Source organism: Carassius gibelio, chromosome B9 (assembly GCF_023724105.1).
Source record: "Carassius gibelio isolate Cgi1373 ecotype wild population from Czech Republic chromosome B9, carGib1.2-hapl.c, whole genome shotgun sequence".
Classification (NCBI taxonomy): Eukaryota; Metazoa; Chordata; class Actinopteri; order Cypriniformes; family Cyprinidae; genus Carassius; species Carassius gibelio.
The window spans coordinates 29,053,884-29,079,558 of NC_068404.1; the positions used below are offsets into that span (position 1 = coordinate 29,053,884).

The 25,675-nt window shown below is 33.9% G+C and overlaps 1 protein-coding gene across 3 annotated transcripts in view; it reads right to left on the reverse strand.

The window, feature by feature from the left end:
• Positions 1 to 23,720, reverse strand: part of mid1 (midline 1) — a 47,905-nt gene extending 24,185 nt beyond the window's left edge. Inside the window, exons 1-2 of one of the 3 annotated variants that reach the window (XM_052565109.1) lie at positions 23,641 to 23,720; positions 1 to 683 (exon numbers count right to left, since the gene is read on the reverse strand). The exon at positions 1 to 683 is cut by the window's left edge and continues 60 nt beyond it. In XM_052565109.1, the coding sequence (XP_052421069.1) occupies positions 1 to 630 (630 nt within the window). In that variant the 5' untranslated portion in view covers positions 631 to 683; positions 23,641 to 23,720. Of the gene's footprint in view, positions 684 to 4,845; positions 5,048 to 11,242; positions 11,417 to 23,640 lie in introns of those variants that run through there. The other 2 variants (XM_052565108.1, XM_052565107.1) reach the window with 2 other exon arrangements.
• Between the last annotated feature and the right edge of the window lie 1,955 nt (positions 23,721 to 25,675).

Consider the following 25,675-nt stretch of genomic DNA (forward strand, 5'->3'; position numbering starts at 1 on the left):
CAGTTTGCACAGCGAGCAAATCAGCTGCTCGTCCGTCACGCAGTACATGTTGACCTTCTCCTCTCCGTGCTCGGGACAGGCCAGTCCTCTGAGGCGCGAGTCCGGCACGGGTTCGGTGAGCCGGTGTCCCGTGAAGGGCTTCTTGTTAGGGTGAGTGGCGCGCAGGCATTCCTGGCAATACGAAACCTCGCAGGTGACGCAGGTCTTGACCGCCTCCTGTGGCGGATCCTGCTCACAGAACTGGCACTGGACAGCTTCGCACGGCGAACTCATGACCCTGCCTTCGTCCACCGCCACCGAGGGGAACGGATCGCGGCTGCAGCGGCGCGTCTCACTCGGTGAGTTCGGCCCGCTCAAAGACGCCTTCTGGAAGCGGTCAATGATGTTCTGTAAAGTGACGTTGCGCTTGAGGCCGTCTAGACCCTGCTGGTCGAGGGTGATGACATAGCGGCAGGTGGGACACTGGAAGGCAGAATAGGGTTTGCTGGACTCGTCGAATGACGGACAGTGGGACACTAGAATGCGATGGGCGCAGTTGAAACACAGGCTGTGGGCGCAAGGCAGTAGTAGAGGATCCTCGAAAAGCTCCAGACAGATTGGGCAAGTCAACTCCGACTCCAGTGTGTCCATCTTCAGTGAAGCAATGAGAAAGTCAGCGAAACCCAGGGAAGCCGTTTAGCCGTCTGCGAACAAGCAAAAGACAACCTTCGCTGTTACATTAGAACTCAAATGTTAATGAAATTAATACAAGGTAATAGATTAAAAGTCCCCAAACTCATTTCTGACCATGGACCACAAAACCAGTCATAGGGATCAATCTTTTTTAAATAATCCTCATCTGATAGCTGAATAAATAATATTTCCATTGATATATGGTTTGTTATGATAGAACAATATTTGGCTGAAATCCAACCATTTGATAATCTGGAATCTGAGGGTGTTTAAAGTTTTCCAAATTTATAAGTCATAAGTCACACAGGTATATTTGTAGCAAAAAGCCAACAATACAATACATTGAATTGGTAAAAAACTATACATTTTTCTTTTATGCCAAAATCATTAGGATATTAAGTAAGTAAAGATCATGTTCCATGAGAATATTTGGTAAAATTCCTACTGTAAATACATCAAAACTTCATTTTTGATTAATAATGAACACTGCTAAGAACTTCATTTGGACAACTTTAAAGCTGATTTTTTCAATATTTAGATTTTTTTGCGCCCTCAAATTCCAGATTTTCAAATAGTTGTATCTCAGCCAAATATTGTTCGATCCTAACAAACCACACATCAATGGAAAGCTAATTGATGTAATTGATTTATAAATCTCAATTTCCAAAAAAATGACCCAAGGAAGCTGTTTAGCAGTCTGTGAAAAAGCAAAACACAACTCCTGCTGTGTTGCACTACCGTTCAAATGTTAACAAAATCAATACACACTCCTGAAACTCTGTCTGTCCTATTCACTGTGATCAGTAAGCAAGGTACAAAGCTGCTTTCCAGGACCTTCACTGTCTCTGTTGTTCTGCGGTGGATCAAACATCATACCTGTTTGACCTGCTTTTATTCTGTAAGGACACATTAAATTGATAAAAATTGACAGTAAAAGATTTATAATGTTCCAAAAGATTTCTATTTCACATAAATTCTGTTCTTTTGAACTTTCTATTCATCTGTGAATCCTGAAAAAATAAAATGTATCACAGTTTCCACAAACATATTGGTCAGCACAACTTTTTTTAACATTGACAATAATCAGAAATTTTTATTGAGCAGCAAATCAGTATATTTGAATGACTTCTGAAGATCATGTGACACTGAAGACTGAAGTAATAATGCTGAAAATACAGCAGCACATCACAGAAATAAATTGCATTACATAGGATATTCATATTTAAAACAGCTGTTTTAGATTATAATAATATTTCACAATTTTTACTGCATTTTTGATCATAAATGCAGGTTTGGTGAGCAGAAGAGACTTCTTTCAAAAACACTACCGACCTCAAACTTTCGAACGGGGGTGTATAGTGCCTCAGCAACCACTCAAAGCTTTCATGACTCATATATGTTTCATAATCATAAGCTGCAGGAAAGAAAAACCAAAAGTGAGACCTTTTTATCTTTTAGTCGATTCTCCTAAAAACATTTCTCCTGCTATTCCAATGTTTCTCCCGAGTAAAAGACCTCTAAACATCTCAACCATCTCTCAAATTTTAATTTGGCCTGTTTTAAGATATTTATACATCGGGAATAATAATAATGGAAACCAAAATATCAGATGCCATGGATAATCCCCTATTTTATTGAGGGGGGTCATTCGCCTAAGATTTTGAGGCACATTTCAGACTTTGTAAATGACTTCAACAAGTTATTTTTCTTTTAGAGATCGCTAGGTCTATTAATCTGTTGACTTCTGGTTGCATTATATTCCAATGGGAACAGCTCACAAAAGGGGAAAAAACTATTTTTTTGAGTATTTTTTTTTCAAAGTTTGCATGGCTGCAACACCTGAAGTATTAACAAGAGCACAAAATTAGCCAAAAGTAAATACATAAATAAAAATAATGGAAAAGTGGCAATGTCAAACATCAAAATTTACATATGTCCTATTAGCACCACCAAGGCTCTGTATTGGGCCCGTTTGCATTGTTTAATATTATAATGGCATAAAAGTTTTAACACAGCCAGGTTCAGTAACAAGTATTAACAAGAGCACAAAATTAGCCAAAAATAAATACATAAATAAAAATAATGGAAAAGCAGCAATGTCAAACAACAAAATTTACATATGTCCTAAAAGCATCACCAAGGCTCTGTATTGGGCCCGTTTGCATTGTTTAATATTTAATGGCATAAAAGTTTTAACACAGCCAGTTTCAGTAACAAGTATTAACAAGAGCACAAAATTAGTGAAAAATAAATACATCAAAAAATAATAATGGAAAAGCGGCAATGTCAAACAACAAAATTTACATATGTCCTAAAAGCATCACCAAGGCTCTGTATTGGGCCCGTTTGCATTGTTTAATATTATAATGGCATAAAAGTTTTAACACAGCTAGTTTCAGTAATAAGATCTCCTCAGAGAAGGGCTTGACGGCTCATTCAAGTGGAAAGCTTCGGTACCTGCTGCTAGTACACTAAAGCTTTGTTTCTGACAGCTCCATCAGCGCAGATGTAAGCAGGCGCACTTTTGACCATCACCATAAATTGGGTGAGTTCTCATTATCCACTCATTATGTGTGAAAAGAAGCAAAAGCTCATTACTCCACAGTGTTCAGTGAAGCTGTGTGAAGATGCAGTAATTATTGTTGGCACATCGACTGAGCAACTGTTTCTCAAAGCCATCAGGAAACAAAAGAACAATTGTTTGACGTTAATACAATAACTGTAAAAATAAAATGAAGAATCTTCAACTCAATAAAGAGGCTCAAATACAGTGTCTATTGTATTAATATTAGTTTAGTGATGCACATATGTTGGTTTATCATTATTCGGCCTCCTTGAACTCAAATTATGATCTGATTACACAAAACATATAAAAAAAATTCATATTTTGAACTAATAGTAAACTCAAGAAAACTCAATAATACTATGTAATGAATCATTTCAATGAAAGAATGGCAATAACAGAGACCAAACACTATATTTGAGCATCTTTGATGAATCGTAACCACAACACGGAAGCTCATTTAAAATGAATTATATTAATATTAATAAACGTATGTGGGTTTATCATTTTGTGCCCTGATTTTACCTAAATTTTTCTCAGGTTACACACAAATGTCACATTTTTACACATTTTAAAATAATTATAAACTCTAGAAAGCTCAAAAAATGCAGTGTAATAAACAATATGGAAATAATAATGACATCGAACTAGCATCTTCGATTCATTTTTAATCGTAAAAGGAAGCTCAAATTAAGTATTTATTAAATGAGTATTAGTTTAGGTATAAACGTGGATTTATCGTTATCTGATCTCATTTAACTCAAATTATGCTAACAAAAATATGATTGTGATTTCACACTTTTAACGTTTTAAAATAATAATGAAGTCAAGAAAACTCAATAATACAATATATATAATGAATAACAAAAGGTAGCACTGGAATTATATAGAGACCAAACACTTATGCGCCTCTTTGATTCATTTTTTTATCTTAAATCACAATAAGGAACCTCAAATAAAGTATTTATTAGACTATATTAATAAAGCAATACACATACTTTGGTCTATCATTATTTGCCCTGTTATTAACCCACATAATGCTCCCCTTACACCAAAAAAAGAAATAATAATACAATAAAATCACCTTGATTTCACACTTTTCACATGTTAAAATAATAATAAAATCCATAAATATATAATATAATAATATAAATGGAGATATACAGAGATAAAAACACTTATATTCTAGATTCCAGCTCTTCTGATAGGCATTACTTCATTTCTACTCTAAATACTCTAAATAAGATAATAAATCAAAAGTTGTGATGAATGATGAGGATCACTGAAATGGAAACTGGATCTGAACGGGTTAAAGGATGAAATCTTAAAATCCCTCAAAAATGCAAAAAATGTCTAAACATGTACTGACTTAAAAATCGCAGTTTAACAGAACAAACGTTAAGAGATATCACATGTCTACAGGAATTAACTTTAAACTCGTCTAAAGCATCGGTTTTCCAAAGCCTTTGAGAGCAAAGCAACACATCTGATTCTCAGTCAACAGCGTTTAAAAGTAAAACACGGGTTCATATGACAGACAGACTATCGTACAGTAAATGCTGTCACACACACAGATATTACAGTAAGCTACGCAGCTCTGTTTGACCCACCGATGGATTTCGCGTCGCTTCACGCTTCACAGCCATCTCCAGAACTTCTCTACAGATTTCACAAAGCTTGTTTTTCGCGGAAAAAAGAGCCCTTGTGCCAGGGCAGGGATCGCAGATGGTGCAGTCACCCATAACACGATAATCCAAAGCCACGGTCGGAGCGGAGCGCTGCCCTCACACACACACGCACACACACATGAAAAGTAGGAGATAGGAAGTCCGACCCATTTCCGCGAATCGGTTCTTTCGAACGACTCGTTTCGATGATCGAGAGAGTCAGTGATTCTTTTGAGTCATCGCGTAACTTGACATCACAAAGGCGCATTTTACACGCGCTACACATTTCGATTAATATGTTTTACATTGATCTCGGTTTGAAGTTTAACTAATGTTTTAGTGATTTAGTTGTTTTATCAAAGCTTTAGTGATTGACTTTTGTCATGTTTAAATGTCTGTATGATTTTTTTTTTGTAAGTTTTAAAAATATATTATTATTTTAGTTATTTCAGTACTTCCACTTAAACTAAACGAAAATGGGCCGGGGGGGGGGGGGGGGAGTTAAATAAATTAAGAATTATTTAAGAATAACAATTTAAATATTATAATTTCAGTTTTTATATTTTATTGTATTTAATTTGCTTATATTATCACAAGTAAATACTTTTTCATGCTTTTATACTTTAAGGATTTGTTTATATTTATGAATTATTATTATTATTATTATTATTATTGCAATTTCATAGATTCCAGTAATTCATAAAAAAATATTGTATGTGTGTGTAAATACACTATATTTTATGTAAATTATTGCCAAAGTATTCATTACTTTTTATACTAACTTAAACTTTTTATATAACTTTTTATAACTATTTATTATTTAGAAATTATAATTAAATATTGTTAAATTGCATAAGGCATAATATTACATAAATTAATAATATTATATAGACCCATATTAGTGTTGTCAAACAATTAATCTTGATTTATCGCATCCAAAATAAAATGTTAACATGTATATGCATTTATGTATATATAAATATAAAGACACACACACACACAGTATATATTTTGAAAATATTTGCATGTACATAGAACATTAGTACATTAAATATTTATATTATATTTTATATTATATATAAATATATTTAATATATAAACAGCATATTTTTTCTTAAATGTATACATTAATGTTTGAGTATTTATATATACATAATAAATAAATATACACAGTACACACACATATACAGTATTATGTAAACAAAAACTTATTTTGGATGCCATTAATAATTTGAAAGCACTTTTTTACAGATAAAATACAGATTAAAAACAGATAAAAATATTACTTCTATAATTAGCGATATGAATATATTAGTAGGCCTATGATTTATATTTAATAATAGGCTACTCAAGTATAAAGCATCAAATTCTCAACAATATTTGTAATTTTATGTCTTTTTACATAACACAAAAATGCTATAAGTATTCACACGCGCGCACACACACACACACACACACACACACACACAAGATGAACTGTTGATGTGAGAAAATCACTCGATTAATTGAAGATTTCTACATGTAAGGATTAGCTGGTTGAAGAATCGAACGAATCATTTAGGCTAGAGCTGTTTTAACAACTGGCTCGAGAAAAGATCCGACTCAACAGAACGATTCGTTTGGCGAATCTGACACGACTGATAAACACGCACACAGAGAGAGAGAGAGAGGGAGAGAGAGAGAGAGACTGTAAGTAAAGTTAGCAGAGCAGGAAAAGCTGCCCGATAATTCCAGGAAAAGCGACTCCACCCAGAGAAACGAGAGAAAAGAGAGAAACGAGAGAAGCGCAGCGGGTCACTGTCTGTCTGCCGCTCACAATGCACCCTTCATCCGAGGGCCCTCACTAGGGAATAACACCCCAGAGCGCTCGGGAGGGACTTTCGCGGAGGAATAAATGTTTATACGATGACTTCATCTGTGCTCGATACATGTGCACAAGACTGAGAGAAGAGACAAACAAACGCGTTGATTAATCAGCAGATGAGCTGTGACCTGAGAGAGGACAGATCAGCTTCACGACACACATCTCACACAGAGAGCCTAGAATTAATGCCTTTGATATTCATTCATGAAAATGATCATCATGACGGACTGAAGAGAGAACTGGCTAACAACACAGTGTTTTTTAACACTAGCACTGGGACAAATATTGTTTTACAGCCGTAACACCAAGTGACAGATGGATTTATATCAAAATATCAAAGGGTGTTTGGACACGTGGGTTCTTCCTCTCTCTCTCTGTGTGACTGCAGTCAAGAGCCAAAAATATGTTCAAAGGATATTGTAAATATAAGTAAATAAATACATATTAATATACAATTATAAATACAAATGAATATTAATAATTAATATAATTGTAAAGCTATTACAATATCAATAATTTTCTAAATATTTAATTGGTTTGTTTTTAATATTACAATTCATCTAAAATAATTGTTACAAGAATGTATATTTTTATTTAAATAAATAAATACATTTATAATATAACATATATTTATTACTTATATTGAATAAATTATATATATATATGCATGTATTTATTTAAGATAAATATGTTATATTTGTATATTAAATATATTAATATATAATATAAATTATATAAATGTATACATGTAAATATTTTCAAAATATATACTGTATGAGAGTGTCTTTATATAAACATAATAAATATACACAATACACACATATATTATGTAAACAAAAACTTTTATTTTGGATGTGATTAATCGTGATCAATCGTTTGACAGAACTAATATATATAGCCTATGTTTTTAATATTAATGTTTTTTTTTTGCTGTATATATTTTGTTTTATTATGTAGAATTTTTCATGTGTAGTTTTTGTATTGTTCTTTAAACTACATTTTTGCATTCTAATATTTTCAGTAAAATTGTATTACTGTAACGCAGATTCATTCTTATATATATATTTTTTTTTTTTTTTTTTTTTTTTTGATGTGGTGTTGCTCTTTAAATTCTCATTAATGTCATAACTTTCAGGGCCTCATGCAAAAATGCTGCAATACGATACAAGAATCTGTGCTAAATGTCATGAAAATAATCTTGCAATGCAAAATGCATCTTAACAGTTCCCAAAATGTTAATTTTCCTTATGCAAAATATATCACTCATTTCTTTCATTTGATCCTTGAGTGAAAATCTAATCTATGAATGAGATGGGTCACACTCCCATCAGAAACAGGTATCAAATATGCTTCATAAATTGAATGCATTTTCTGATTGGGCGATCTCACTCGTCTGGGTGCTCTCACAGGCTCGCAGCACCTCTCTGCTCTCATGAAAAATACATCTTGACCGAGCAGGTCAGTTTTTCCAAGCAGCTGTCCAAGGCTTCAGAGCAGCTCATGTCAGACGTGGCCTCGGGTCCCAGTGACTCTCACACAACGACACACTGACCTCCAGTTAAACACTGCAAACCTGCAGCTCTGAACACACTCACTCCATCACACAACACTTCATTACACTGGACTCATCGGCTCTCGACAGAGACATATGAATAAACATCTAGTTAACACTGCATTTAGCTCAGCTTTGTTTGCATGTGTGGCCTCGAGGCAATCCAAAACCTTTCAGTCTAGGTTCATCAAATACAACTGTATTAAAACTATACAAGACAAAACAAATATGTGTGCTTAAAATATAAAAAATAAACAATTTGCTAAAGATATAAACGTCTAATAAAGCTATTGTTTAAAGATTCATAAATTATGCTAAAACCAATTTTTTTAATAATATAAATATAATAATATAAAATAAATAAAAAATGTATGCTTCACATATTAAAAACTACTTGCTAATGAAATAAAAATGAAATAAAAATGTAACATGAAAAACTATTTGCTAGATATATAAAATAAAAAAGAAATGCATGCTTACAATAAAAACTATTTGCTAATTATTTAAAAATATAAATTCAATAAAATAAAAATGTTTGCCTTAATATATTAAAAAGTTTTTATTATGCTATAAAAAATAAAATAAAAATATAATTTTACATTAAAAATTATTTGCTAATGATATAAAAATAAAATAAAAGAATGATATTAAATAATATATATTTAACATTTTAAAAACAATTTGCTGATTATATAGAATTAAAATTGAAATTATGCTTAACAAAATAAAATAATTAGCAAATGATATAAAATGAAGAATAAAATAAAATGTATGCGTAACAAAAAAAATCTTAATTTAATTTAAAAACGATTTGTTAGATACAAAAAAAATATGCTTAATAAAAAATGTATGCTTAACACCTTAAAAACTATTAGCTATTGATATAAAAATAAAATAAGGATGTATGATTAAAAAACTATTTGCTTATGATATTAATGATATTAATATAAAATAAATGCATGCTTGACACAATAGAAAACTATTTACTAATGATATCAAATGTTATATTAAATTAATTAATATTAAATTGAACTACAAAATTATTATCATGACAATAAGTTTGCTTCTTTAGTAAAAGTATCATGTAATATTTTTCAGTAAAAGCATCTACTAAAACAAGGCACAGTGCTGATTTCCAGATTCTTTTTGTCATATTTGGATGTGAGCATTACATTTTCAGTAAGTAGTTAGTAATGTCTCTCACGTGGCTTGATCTCGTTGATCAGTTCATCATCCAACTACTTAAAAAGCCCCTTAAAGTGTATTATCACGAAGCACACTGTGATCAATGAAAGCACACATGCTATCTGCATCACAGATCAATGCTGGCTGGATGGATGATGTTGTGAAAGAGAGTTTTCAAATGACGTGCTTTCAGGATCCTGATATTCCCATTCCATCCCTCATTCCTGCAGTGATTGTTGACAGATTCCTGCCCTGCCCTGAGAAAACCAGCCCTGTTCAGCTCTTGATCTCACCACCGAGATATTTCAATAGCTCACTCGCAGTCAGCTGTTGTTCTTCTTCCAGCTGCATAACTTTGGTAGAGTTTTGTGTTCAAAAATGTATTAAAACAAGTGACTCCAACATGCATTAAACTAAACTTCCTCTTCACTGACGCCATCACTTTTGCTCAAAGTTTGTTTATTAACTAGTATTTTGGTGATATTTAGTTGAAGTATGAAGTTCATACATTATTATTAGATTATGCAGGCATGTTCACTAATGTTTCACAACCAAGTTATATTGCATATCATTTCCAACATAACAAAGGGTTTTTGTTGCTCATTTAATTATGAATTTTGGTCTAAATAAATGTTGGGATATATTTGTGAATTGCATTTTTTTATTTCCAACATAAAACTACTTATTTATTTGCATGTAATGCTTTGCATATATGTTATGAATTGCATGCATTACATCATGCATTTTTATATTGTATTGTTATTTAAATCAATGTTCAGCATCAAAGTGTCATGCATATATATATATGTGGAAAATCTTTAATTCAAATTTTATGCATATGTTTGCCAACCGTTGCATTTCTATTTTTTTTATAACTTCTAACATAACTGTTTTACTGTGAAATGTTTTATTTGAAAAGTCTGCTTTCTTTTTTTCTTTTCTTTTTTTTTCTTTTTTTTTTTGAATTTTATTTGATTTAAAACAATTTTGGGATATATTTGTAAATTGCACGTTTTTAAAGCATGCATTTGTATACAGCATTATTTAAAAAAAAACTATGTTCAGATTTCTGCCATTTATGTATGGATGCATAACTGTGAAAATCAATGCATTTATATTGGTTTATACGATTAACGATCTTATTATCATTAAAAATCTGTGTTCATATATTGTTTGTAAAATTGTATAATGGAATTTCCCCTTAATGTTCATTTAACAAGGAAAAATTGTTTGGAACCCTCAATGTTCAGAATGCTTACAAAATATACTTTTATTAGCTATTTTATGCCGTTAGGACCAAAATAATTTTGCGATATAATATACTTGTTAACAGCATCGTTTCACAGCATGCATTTGTGTATTGCATGGTTAAATAAATCAATGAATTGTAAAACGCATGTATAAAACGTGCATAATCTGGAGTTCAAACGCAATGCACATGCTGTGGACTGAAATATGACTTCTTAACAGTGACATCTATTGGTAGTTATTAGAAAAATGGAAATGTACCGAGATAAACTTTCAAACATCTGAGGCGCTTTCCACTTCTGGCAACAGATCATGGAAGTAAAGAGACTGACTGATGGAGTCACTGGCTCCTACTGACTTATTACCTTCACAGACGTCAGAAACTGCTGAATCTGCGTAACTGAAAAGCTCCTCAGAGCTGCCCACGCCTGCGTCTGTACTTAATAAAAGTGTCTTTGAAAAGCTCCTGAAGGAATGCAGTCTCTTCTCACCTGCAACATGATGAAAGCCTCGCCGTCAGATGAGAGAGCTCAAGTTTTCCCAGAAGCGATCAGCTGAATGAGTTCAGTGAGTCTGTCTCAGACTGTCAGAGAGCTGCTGTGCTCCGCTCTTGTCTTCCGCCTCAGTTTCTGCTCTCTTTCCATCTCTCTCTCTATCCTCCGTCTTTCCCTCTTCGCTTTCTGGCAGAACATCAGAGCCCGTTCATGACGGACCGCCCAACCAGCCAATCAGAGAGCGGAGGCGTGGCGTGCACAATGTGGGCGGGGCTGAGTGAAGTTAATTCAAACTGTGACTAATTCACTAAAACTTTGTTTTATTTCTGTGGAACACTAAAGAAGAACCTTTTCAGCTCAACAACATCACTGTGAACTGATGTTGTGGAAAGACTTTACAATAACCTTATTATACGGCTCTGTGGAATACTTGATTCTGATTGGTCAATCGCGACATGCCGAGGTATGTTATTCTGTGATAACAACTGGCTGGATGTACATTATCACGTACATAACATTAATTATACAATAGGATACATTTGTTAAAGGGATAGTTCACCCAAGAAAGCAAATTCTGTCATTAATTATTCACCCTCATGTAGGTCAAAACCCAGAAGATCTTCATTCATCATCGGAACACGAATTATCATTTATTATTATAAAATAATTATTAATATTTTTAATGCCCCCGTCAATAGACAGTAAGGATCCTTAAAGGTGCTGTAGGGAACTTTTGTAAAAATATATTTTTTACATATTTATTAAACCTGTCATTATGTCCTGACAGTAGAATATGAGACAGATAGTCTGTGAAAAAAATCAAGCTCCTCTGGCTCCTCCCAGTGTCCTATTGCCATTTGCAGAAACTCCATCGCTCCATGTAAAAAATAACCAATCAGAGCTGCGGTCCGTAACTTTGTTTGTGTTCAAAATGTAGAAAAATGAACATAATAAGCGAGTACACCATGAATCCATTTTCCAAACTGTGTTTTTAGCTTGTCCTGAATCACTAGGGTGCAGCTATAATAAGTGTTTATATTCGGACTATTTCAGATTGCTTCGGGGGTACTGCGGCGGAGTAACCCAGTACCTTTGTGATTCTTCATAGACATAAACAGAGAGAAGTATTTCCAGCTACGATGTTCTTCCGCAAGACGCAAGCAGTTCTGTTTATTAACCGCTAGAGCGTCAAAAGTTCCCTACAGCAGCTTTAAGGCAAAGAAGTATTTGTTATTCGATTCTAATGTTAGTTAAAGCAACGTTTAGCGAACAAGAGTCTGAAATTCTCGCACGTTAAAAAATAAATACGAGCTCACTTTGTGTCGATCATGTTTTCAAAATGCCTCCGAAAGTTTCGCCTGTCATAAAAATAAAAAACAAAGAAATCAGATTGCGTTTGATTTTCTGCGTTTTAGCATCCGTATAGTATTTTGATAGTAAAGGATGATGAATTTGAAAAAATGGCAAATTAAATTTCAGACTCAAGGTGCAAGGACCTTTACTGCTGTTTGCCAAAATCTCACGAGCGAAATCCAATATCCAAATCCAACTCGCGTGATCGGATTTCTATTGAAATTAAATTAGTTCATTCAAGATCTGGTTCTTTAAAACTACACCATGCAACTTTTTTGATTAAAATATTAAACATTCATTAGTGGTGCACTATAAATATTGGCCGATGATCTCGTCAGTAAAGCCGGTTCTCTAATCAGCGGTATATTCGATCAGGTGCGTGATTTCACATAGAGTAGATGTTACTAAATGGAGCCGTTGTTAACTGACTAGCTTCGCAAATAAATGCTGAATAAACGCTTTATAGAGTGGTCGGGACGGATTTCGTGAAAAAATTGCACACATAAATTTGTTTTATTTTTTAGTAATGCATTACTTGCCTAATTGGTTAAATGAACATTGATTAATAAATGATTTAGAAGTATTTTTCATTGTTAGTTCATCTTACCTAATGCAGCTACCTGTTAACCAATGAAAAAGTGTTACTAAAACTATATTTTAGCGTTCCAGAGAAAAATAACAGCATACAGGTATGAAATTACATGAGGGTACTGTAACTAATGGCCACAAAGGCATATTTAGTTCACGCTATACCACACAACTCATGATGACAGCGCTGAGAAATCCAGTTTAATTTGATCCCACGGCTGCCAGTCAGTGTCTGCAAGAGTTAATTATCTTCTGCAGAGACAGTGAACGAATCACTGTGTGACAAGCGCTACATACAGTAAATATCTTCTGTTCTAATAGAGCTACATTATCATCATGAAGGTCTCTGGAAGCACCAGCTGATGCACAAATGGACAAATTACTTTATGACCGTATTCTGTGGTTTCAAATTTATGAACTAAAAGGGGATTTCCTTCACATCTTGAACAGGCCTAACTCATGTTTCTACAACATGTGCGACGATGAAACTTTCAGCATATTGCACAACTTATAATTGGGTGTTTCTTCAACTTCAGGCACTTTTCCAGTATGTCACAGGGGTTGATTTTTATTCAGACTAACATTTTTTAAGTCTTTGTTAAATGAAGGTCTCATCAAAACTTTTTGGAAACTGGGTTATCATGCCTTCATCTTTTGCTATAAATTGTATATTTTGTTGCAGACTCAGACTTTGTCTTAAAGTATGAAAATCAATAAGAAAAATATATATTTAAAACTATGGCAATCTAATAAACATACACTGAAGCAAAGATTGGTGTAGAAACAGTTTGCACTCAAAAATTACAAAAAGTATTTTCTTTTAAAAAAATGATAGCGTATAAAACTACAAAACAAAACTAGAGGACTAGACTAAAATATACAAATGTTTTATAATTATTGCATTCATTTATATCAATATTTATAGCAATAAACTTTAATTTCCATCAAAACCAGCAAAATAATGAATAAAAGACAAATACAGTTTTAAATGTTAGTGTTTAAATGTAACTTGTTTGCGGAGAAGATGGCAATGAAGATCTTGAGATGAAATATAAGATGCATTTTGTAAAAACAAATAAAATTTAAGATAAATATGAGTGTTTGTGCATAATTTTTTATCAATTTACCAAATTATGCACAAATATTATTAAACACATGCACTCACTGTAAAAAATACTGATGCAATAGATACTTAAAATTAAAATTTTAATTAAATTTTAATTAAATTTAAGTAATTTTAATTAAAATGAATTAAAATGTTACATTATAATAAAAGGTTGTTTCAACTGAAAACTAAGTGTTCACTAGCCTTAAAATTTAAGTTTAACCAACCAGGATTCTTGAAAAAAACTAAACAAAACAGAAATAACTAAATGTAAGATGTGAATTATTAAAACAGTCTACTTTTGCAGTGAAAGATAAAAGATTTTAATGATTAAAATCCGAGTGCACAATCTGAGATAGGAATGATTGATTGCTGGTTAACCGAATGACAGAACTCATTTGATGAAGTGCATTTGAGTTCTGTTAGCTGTCAGATTGTTTTCTAAAAGCTCAAGTTGACAAGAAGTTCCCAGCGTTGAAGAAACAGCCGTTTATAGATTTAACACGCTGCATTTGACGATTTGACACGCAATCTGATCGCCTGCTTTATATACTCGCTCATTTCACCCAACCGCTTTCACTAAACAAACGTTTATTCTGCTCTATATGTGTGCGAGTGTGGAAATACTTTGGTCTGCTGCTGTAATATGATTGCCACTCTTTCCCAAGTCTGTGGTAAAACTGAAGAATGCTGGAATTTGTGCAGGCTACAGAAATCCTTCATCTGCACTGTATTTGAGTTCGACTGCAATGCATTGTTCACCAGCTCTTGTAAGCATGAATGCTATCGATACCTCCAGCCGTCTGATATGGATTGGGATAATGATTGTTCCACATATGATCTGTGGTTCTGTGCCTGGGGCATGCATTTTTTCCAAGCCTCACTCTGGCTTTTTTCAGCAGCTCTAATTCTGTCTGAAAACCTTCAGCCAAAGCAAAGCAATAAAACCAAAGCTTAAGTGAAACTAACTAACTTGTGAATAAACTGTGGAGTCCACCAGTAACTGATACTGATTCCATAATGAATTTGTGAACTGTAAAAGACGAGTTCAGATGGAAGTTAATGATGCTTGGTGTTTATCCCAAGCCACATTTCCTTTTAAAATTAAATGTTGCATTGGAGTTGCACAACTAAATGTTTCTTTCCTGAAAGATGCATTTGTGTTTGAGCAGCAGCAGTAAAGTGCATGAATTCAGGTTTAAGTCTTTGATTTTGTGTAAAAATAAGAATCAGAATGTAATCTGACTTAATGGCCTAAACAGTATATAGTTGAATAGATGCAAGTAAAGAAAACCAATCAGAATTCAGTATGCAAATATTACAGCAGGCCATCACTTTTTGAATGGTGAACAAATCAATAGGAAAATTGTAAACTTTTTAAATGGTAAATTTCAGCTATCAATAAATATCAGTAAATACTAGATTCAAATTATACGCAAAATAAAGCTTGAATGAAAATTGCATGAAAAAAAAAAACCATTCTAAATAAAGACGAATAAGCAAATAAATAAATACATAAATAAATATTGGTGCCCCTAAAACTAAAATTATCTGCAAAACAAAGAGACTGCATAATAACTAATAATATATATAATTAGAGATAAATGAATTGAGCTAAACAAACAAACAAATAAATGAATGTATAAATAAATAAATACATAAATTAATGGTAGCACTGTTAAGAATAAAATGATCTGCAAAACAAAGTTTGAATGAATATTTCATATAAGTAAATAAAAAAAAAATGAATGAATGAATGAATGAATGAATAGTAGTAGCCCCTCCAAGACTAAAATTAAGTGAAAAGCCAAGTTTACATGAAGATTGCATGGCAATAAATACATGCATACATAGTATCACTAATACTGAAAATGTCTGCAAAACAAAGTTTGCATGAAACCTGCAGGGTAACAGTTCAGGCTGAATTAATTGCTAAATTGAAACCTTTAGATTTAGAGATTTAAAACAAACCCTGAGCAGAATGACTGAGACAAACTCCGCAGAAAGAAAACAGCCATGAAACGGCTTGATGATTAGTCCTCTTCAGCGGACCAGATATCAAACAATCAGCCACTGAAACACAGCAAGCAGAAAGCAGCAAACAATCCCTCCTCACCAGTCTGAGACCCAGCGTTTGGCCATTTCTGAGACGCCTTCCTCGAGCACCTTAAGAACCAGATGCTAAATGTGATATTTTCCCTCCAGCTCTACTGGCAAATCATGCTGGTGAGGACGGATCCAAACGCCTTCCTTCAAGCCCTGAGCTTTTGTCTCTGTATTTTTGTCTCTGGACACTTTAGAAGTAAATTTCCCCCCGTCGCCCGGCGAAACTGCCACTCAAAGTGGAGGGAGGCGTTTGCAGTCACAGACACTTGCTAATTAGGACAAAAGCATTAAAACAAGGTTAGAAGGACCTGACAGCATGAGGGCAGCGTCTAAATAACGCCTCTCATTCCCAGCGCTCATTTGCATGGAAATCATGCCAGGCTGCATTCACTTTAAAACAGGCCGTGAAAACTGACTCAGTGTGAGTAGTCGACTTCAAGAGTGAAGAGCAATGGGGCTTTTTTAACCAATTTGTACCCAGAATGCTCAACAGAGCCAATGCATGTATTTGAATTGCATAAAAAAAACTTAATGCCATTGCCAAACCTATATTTGCTCAAATATATCACCAAATCAGCATCAGCAAATAACATATACAATATTCCAAAGAACAAATGTACAAAATTTATAAAAAATAAACATAATTAAATCATTATAAATCTAGTTTTGATATATAGTAGTTACATTTTGATTACTGTAAGATTGGAAATGTTTTTTTATGCATTTTATTCTTTATTATTTGCCCTTGAAACACATTGTGAAATATATTTTGATATGGTTATTGTGTATTTAAAACACATCCAGTTTATTAGTACTACCTGTTTCATTTAGAGTATTTATAACTATAAAGTTAATTGTAGTTTGTTTATTTTAAAACTACATAATTCAAAAGAATGTACAGTTTATATGCAATACAAATACATAAATCTTTTGAGTGCAGATTCTGCTCCATTTTTTATGATTTAAAGATGAAAGAAAGATATTCCAGCTAAATATAAGATTGAAAAAAAGTTGTTTTGTAGTATGTGACACAAATTTTCAATTTACTAGGAATATTTCTATACTTAAAATCTGGAATTGTTACATCGTATATTGAACTCCTGTAAAATATCCCACAGAAGTAATAAGAGTGAGTAAGGTCTTTTTGAGTAAGGTCTTTTGGGGTGAACTGCTCCTTTAAATCCATTGCATGCTTGTCATGCCAGCTGTTGCCATGGCGCTCTGCGGGCATCTGCTACACATCTTGGCAGTCGTGTAAAACCTGAGACTCCTTCACTTTTGGAGACATTGAGGAGTTTGGGCCAAAGCAAGAGACTCGTCTACTGCAGGTTACATGTAAACTAGTCCCAGCCTCAGATGGGTTCACCAGCACTGGATCTGCTGAGCTTCTAAAGTCAGCGCCTTCAAATGCAATGCAGAGTTTATTTCCAGACCTGACGAGATATTCACCAGCTGCACTCAATGTATTCGGCTCTGTTCTGCAACATTTATCATTATCATTTATAACAAATAATAATAATAATAATGATATGTTTCATTTATATTGCGCCTTTCTTGTGCTCAGGGACGCTGAACATTGTACACCAAAGCAACAAAAATTGATAACAAGAAAAAATATCAATGGATATTTGCCCAATGCACATAATGCAGTTGCATATTACACAGATTATGTATTGAAGACAGTGCTTTAAGTGGGCTGGTATGCACAGCCAATTCCAAATATAGCTCTTGAGCATACCACCTCCAGTTTGGGAGTTCGGAGCGGGATCGCGAATCATTTGAGTCAGTTCAGGAGTTCGGAGCAGCTTCGCGGATCATTTGAATCAGTTCGAGAAATCGGAGCGAGTTCGCGAATCATTTGAATCAGTTTGGGAGTTTGGAGCGGGTTCTCGAGTCAGTTTGGGGATTGCAAATCATTTGAATCAGTTCGGGAGTTCGGAGCGGCTTCGCGGATCATTTGAATCAATTCGAGAGTTCGTATAGGGTTCGCGAATCATTTGAATCAGTTTGGGAGTTCAAAGCGGGTTCGCGAATCATTTGAATCAGTTCGGGAGTTCGGAGCTGCTTCGCGGATCATTTGAATCAATTCGAAAGTTCGGAGCGGCTTCGCGGATCATTTGAATCAATTCGAGAGTTCGGAGCGGGTTCGCGAATCATTGAGTCAGTTTGGGGATCGCAAATCATTTGAATCAATTCGGGAGTTCGGAGCGGCTTCGCGGATCATTTGAATCAATTCGAGAGTTCGTATAGGGTTCGCGAATCATTTGAATCAGTTCAGGAGTTCAAAGCGGGTTCGCGAATAATTTGAGTCAGTTTGTGGATCGCGAATCATTTGAAACAGTTCGGGAGTTCGGAGTGGGATCGCGAATCATTTGAGTCAGTTCGGGAGTTCAAAGCGGATTCGCGAATCATTTGAGTCAGTTTGGGGAACGCGAATCATTTGAATCAGTTCAGAAGTTCAAAGCGGATTCGCGAATCATTTGAGTCAGTTCGGGAGTTCAAAGCGGGTTCGCGAATCATTTGAGTAAGTTTGGGGAGCGTGATTCATTTGAGTCAGTTCCGGAGTTCGGAGCTGGTTCGCGAATCATTTGAGTCAGTTTGGAAGTTTGAATGCAGTAATGCAGTAGCTCTTTCTAAGGGTATTTTTTCAAAATCCTTTTGCACATTTTATTTATGTTCAGTTGTTCTTTCTAGCTCAAGCAAATCCACAAACTTATAAAATGATTAATTTTTTAAGGTTGCCTGTTTACTGCTGTATATAAAAGCCCTTCAATATAGTTGTTGTTACCTCAGGGGATGAGGGGAATCATCAAAAAAAACAGAAAAAAAAAAAAACAGAAAATATATATATTTTTTGGCTATAATAGAGTACCGGTACCTCTTTTGGGCCACTTAAAGCACTGATTGAAGACATAAAAATGGAAAACAAAACGGACAAATACACATGTAAATTAGTGATTGTGTTGATTAAACAAATAGGTTTTAAGGTTTGACTTGAATTCACTACAAGAGGTGACTGTTCTGAGTGTCAGGGGAAGTCAATTACAAAGTTTTGGTGCAATAACGGAAAAGGACCTGCCGCCCATTGAAGATAGGCCGAACCTCGGTACAGAATGAAGTTAAGAATTAGGAGACTGGAGTGTGTGAGAAGGTATATAAGAAGAGAGTAGGTCAGAAAGATAGGAAGGAGCAAGACCTTTAAGTGTCTTAAAGGTGAGCAGAAGAATTTTGTATTGCACACGAATAGATACAGGAAACCAGTGATGATTAAATAAGATAGGGGTGATGTGAGCAGATTTTTTTGTTGCAGTTAATAATCTGGCTGCAGAATTTAGCATTTTTTGCAGACGAACAATGGATCGCTGGTAAGCTGGAGAACAAAGCGTTAAAATAGTCTAGGCGAGTGGTAATAAATGCATGCACTAATTACTCCGCATCTTTTCTACTGAGAAAAGGACGAAGTTGGGCAATTCGACAAAAAAAAGCAGCTTTGGAGAGTTTACTAATGTGGCAAAGGTTAGTGATGGGTCTAGAGTGACACCTAAGTTTCTAACAGTAGCTGATGGAAAAATAGGTTAATAGCATCAAGGTCAATGCTAGAAACATCTCTTTTTTTTATTATTAGAGATGGGGGACCAATTATTAAAATTTCTATTTTATTCAAGTTCAGACTGAGAAAATTGGAATGTAGCCAATCCTTTTACTCACTGACACATGAAGATAAGGATGCCATCGACTGGGTAGAATCTGGTTGACAAGCAGTATATACAGTACAGACCAAAAGTTTGGACACACCTTCTCATTCAAAGAGTTTTCTTTATTTTGATGACTATGAAAATTGTAGAGTCACACTGAAGGCATCAAGGGCTATTTGACCAAGAAGGAGAGTGATGATGACCTGGCCTCCACAGTCACCGGACCTGAACCCAATCCAGATGGTTTAGGGGTGAGCTGGACCGCAGACAGAAGGCAAAAGGGCCAACAAGTGCTAAACATCTCTCGGGGAACTCCTTCAAGACTGTTGGAAGACCATTTCAGGTGACGACCTCTTGAAGCTCATCAAGAGAATGCCAAGAGTGTGCAAAGCAGTAATCAAAGCTAAAGGAGGCTACTTTGAAGAACCAAGAATATTACATATTTTCAGTTGTTTCACACTTTTTTGTTATGTATATAATTCCATATATAATTCCACATGTGTTAACTCATAGTTTCAATGCCTTCAGTGTGAATCTACAATTTTCATAGTCATGAAAATAAAAAAAAACTCTTTGAATGAGAAGGTGTGTCCAAACTTTTGGTCTGTACTGTATCTGGATGTCATCAGCATAACAGTGGTAGTTAAAATGATGACGATTAATTATTTGGCCAAGAGGTTGAATATAAAGGATGAATAATAATGGTCCGAGAACTGAGCCCTGGGGAACTCCTTGTTTGAGCAAGACAGTAAGAGTAATTATTGCCTGTCTGTGAGATATGAGGAGAACCAGGATAATGCAGAACCTGAGATGCCAACTTCTGCAAGGCGAGAGAGTAATATCTTATGACAAATTAGTCAATTACATTAGTAACTTTTTAGCAACAGCTTAACAACCATCTTTCAATTCCTTAGCAACCTCCTTAGAAGTCCATTATGAATACTTTAGCACTGGCCAACCAATTATTTGGAACACTTTATAAACTTCTTTAGCAACTATCCAGAACATAGTAATTGTTTAGCAAAACCTTAGCGAGCACCAACCAACCGCCCTTGCTACTGCCTGGAGACACCTTAGCAAAAACCCTAGCAACTGCATAGGAAACACATATAATACCTTTAGCAGTGGCCCAGAAAGACACGTTTTCAAACTCCACAGGGTTTGTAGAGCCATGCAGAACACATTAGCAACTGCACCCTAGCAACCACCGAAACACTTTAACAGCTATTGTAAAAGTTGTCACTCCACGGGGCTTTTATAAACCTTTTCAGGCCGGTGTTGATCAAACTTTCCACGTCTAGTTTAAATAGAAATAATCTCTTCTTCTTAAGTGACACTTAACTGAAAAACAAGTTCAATCTCAGAGTAAAACTATCAGTTTAATACGTGTCCCTCCTTTCATTTTCTGTCATGATTATTATAAACACTGATGTAAAATCCATGCATGTTTGCAAATGAAAGTTATTTGCTGGCGGTGATGAAGCGGCCCTGAGAGAGGATCATATTGCATTGACAACAGTTGTATTCAGTGTTTGCCAGCAGCAGCAGCAGCAGCAGAAGTGAATGACTGTATGCTAAACTCATCTCTGTCTTCTCTGCCAAACGCCGCTCTGCCCTCCTGCCAGCGATTCCCAAGCTATGCCATTCAGTGCTCCAATAACAAATGCTAAGCATTATTAATTTAGCACGCTTGAATTATACATCAAAAGACGGACCTGACCGTTTCAAATCAACAGAAAATATTCCTTTAGGCAGTGAGCTTGTACAACTGTCAATAAACAAGCCATTTAAATGCAATGCATACTGTATTTGACAATGTTTACATCACAGAATTATGAGCATGTGCACATTTGTGTGACTCTACTTAATTAATGCAGTGTTTCCAAACCTTGCAAGCAATGAATTTCAGTAATAGACAAATTTTTTTTTAACATTGAATGGGTTTTAAAAATATATAACAAGAACTTTATTAATTATTATAAGTGAACATAAAACAATCTTTACATTGACTACAAAATGTAATATTGATTCATCTTTATTCTATCCACAAAAGTTCATTGGCGAAGAATAGCAAATAATTAAATTTTTTAGTTCTGTGATTTCCATTAATGACAGACTGCAGCAGGTTTGACTTTAAAAGCAGCACTGTCTCTTTAAATCCTGATGTACATTTGGTTTTAGCTCGTCTCTTTATGATCATTTAGTTTTGAACTCATTTAAGACTGTACTTACAAGGTCACTTGCCAAAAACATTTAGCAATTTGACATAATTATGAGTTTTTGTTGTTGTTGAAGCTCTGTTATGCTATCTGAAGTGCTATCTGTGCCTCTTTTGCATCTTATTGTGCTTGATAACATGTTCATATTGATCTAATGCATTATATAAGCCAAAGCATGCATTAATTGCATAATTAACATGTTAGTTTTGACAGCCCTAATATATATGTTATAGTACTGTATATAGTGCTAGATTACTTACAAATTGTAGTCCATTACAGATTACATGATGAAAACTTTAGTTAGTAATGTAATCTAGGTTACTCATTTTAGTTAATACAGTACATTCTGACCATGTTTAGATTACTTTTTATGTAACTTGTTTTAAACATACCATTAATAAACATAACATATTGATATAAAACAGCAAAGAGAAAGAAAATATATTACATTTTTGATGGCAACATCATAAAATGCACTACAAATTGATTAAATGAGGGTTTCTCAAACTGGGCTTAATGTAGGATCTGCAGTGTGTTTGTGAGTTATTAGAACGCTAATTATTAATTACATAATAAATATGTAAAATAAGTTATTTAAACTCTTGAGCACTAAAAATAAAAAATATTTAATTTGTTTACTTGCATGACAATGTGACAATGTGAATATATATATATATATATATATATATATATATATATATATATATACATAAAAATGCATTAAAAATAATGTATATTTTTACAGTAAAAGCCACTTAATTTATTATTTCATATTTAAATATTATATTTTATATTTATTTTTATCTTAAAGACTTATTTTCAGATAAGTTTATTTTTATTTAGTTACTCTTTTCCTTTTACATTTCTTCAATTTAGTTTCACAAACCTCACAATATTATTGCATTGTAAAAATAAATGCATTCACAAAGAACATTTTTAGCTTAAATATTTTTTTAAGTTGAGCATTACTAGAAAAATAATGATAGCGATAAAAAGCACACTGTATATTGTTACAATAAATTATATATATAAATAATATATATATTTAATTAATTTCAAAAACTTTTCCAGGCCCTGGAAATCACGATTAGCTTTTCCAAAAGCATGTGGACACTTTTAATAAATAATCACTTGTTCTTTTAAATGCAATGCAAACTTCAATAACTTAATAAACTACATCATCACATTTCCAGAAAGAGTTCTCTATTCAGATCTCATGAGCGCTGGTCACCGACATCATCAGCTGCTCAACCATAACTGACTAAATAAGTAGGTCATCAATTAAAAGGACAAAACAACACACTAGTAAAGACATTCAGAGAGACTTACAGTGAATCTCAGCTGAGTTTCCACGAGTAAACAGCTACTGAGCAGAACAGAGCTGATGTCCAGACAGACGCATGTGAAGGACAATGAAGCGCTGCTGTGTGTGTGTGTGTGTGTGTGTGTTCATGCGAGCGTGAAGCGTGCAGCATCATCGTGCATTACTGCATGCAGGGAACCCCTCGAACAGACATGCTGTCGGCCTGGACACGCCTCCATCTCTCACAACAAAGGACTGCTGATGGTCATATCATGTGTGACCAGGCCCAAGCATTTCATCAGAGAACATTAGCATTAACATTAACAGAGCAGCTAAAACCAGCACAGAAACACTGATTCACACCAGCAACACTCACTAATGATTGCTAGAGTCTGGTATTGTTGCATGTGTAAGAGGATGCTTGTATAAACATACTTTAATACACAGCTGACTAATATGAAAATACACTGTACGAAAATGAATCATTTTGTGAAAAGACATTTGAATTGCAATGCTTTCTGTGCAATTATAAATATATATTAAGCTATATTTATCTATATGAATATATATGCATATATTATATTTTATTCCTTCCAAGCTATTTTTTTTACATATTTTAACAATACATTTACATGCATTTGAATATATATGTGCATATATGTAATTATTTTTTATATAATATTTAAAAAGTATAACACATTATGCTTTGTGTGCAATTGTTTGCATATTTTAAAGTTACATTTACATATGATAAATGTCGTATTATAAATGAATATGAATATATGTGAATATTCATATTATTTACTAATTGTTATATTACGTTTACACACAGATACACATATATGCTTTGTGTGCAGTCTATTACATATTTTGAAGTTACATTTGCATATGACTTACATTTATAATATTTTAATATATTATATTTGAAATTTTCATGCATATTACATATGAATATATACATTTATATGCTTTATGTGCAATATGTATTTTGCCAAATATTTGTAATGCTTTCTGTAGAAGTGTTTTGAAAAGTATTTGCATATTCATTAATGTGATTCATGTGTTTTTTACACACACACACACACACACACACACACACACACACACACACACACACACACACACACACACACACACACCACACACACACACACAACCACACATGTTTTATATAATATTTTATACACACTAATAAATACATAAATAAATAATATGTATATAAATGAATTGCAATGTTTTCTGTGCAGTGCAAGTGTTGTGAAAGTGTAAATGAATGTGAATTCTTCATGCGCTCTGTTTCTCTGTGGCTCTGGGCTGTTGTATAATTAGCAGGGGCTCGTTAGGCTGTGAGGAGCTCTGAGATCACTGACCCGAACAAAACTCTTTCTTCTGCTCCTACAATACAGAAAAACCCACTGCCCATCTCCCAGCACGACTGTATGTTTGTCAAACTCAGTCTGTTATTGTGGCGTCAACTGTTTCAGAGTGAACTGTGATTGGTCGCTTTACACGTCACTCAGATGCAGCTCCTCCTGTGATTGGACAGAATGTGAATCTGTGTGGGATCAACAGACGAGCACATTAACGCTGAGAGGGAGCTCACAAGCACCCTTCAAAAACATCCCACACGTCACACTCCATCACCAGTAGAGAGAAGTGCTCCTCAATCTGACCTCCATTAAAATATTCACGTTACAAACAGTGTATAATAACTAGACTTTCACATTTCTGAAGAAGAAGTGAGCGGCGCTTTCCTGTGCTGGTTTGACTTTACAACTTTCACAGTTCTGCAAAGCACTACCTTTAGATATATGACACTATAATAAATAATTTATAAATAAACTAAATCAATATTTTTTATACATATTATTTAATTTAAATAAATAAAAATATTACATACAGTATATGTAAGGTTAACTGTAACTGTAGTTTACGTAAACAATAATATTTAAATATTATATATATTTATTATAATATTATATTTTATATAAATACATATTATTTTTATGTACATTTTTTTTGTTTACTGTGACTCTATAAACTTAAAAGAAGGAAATAATT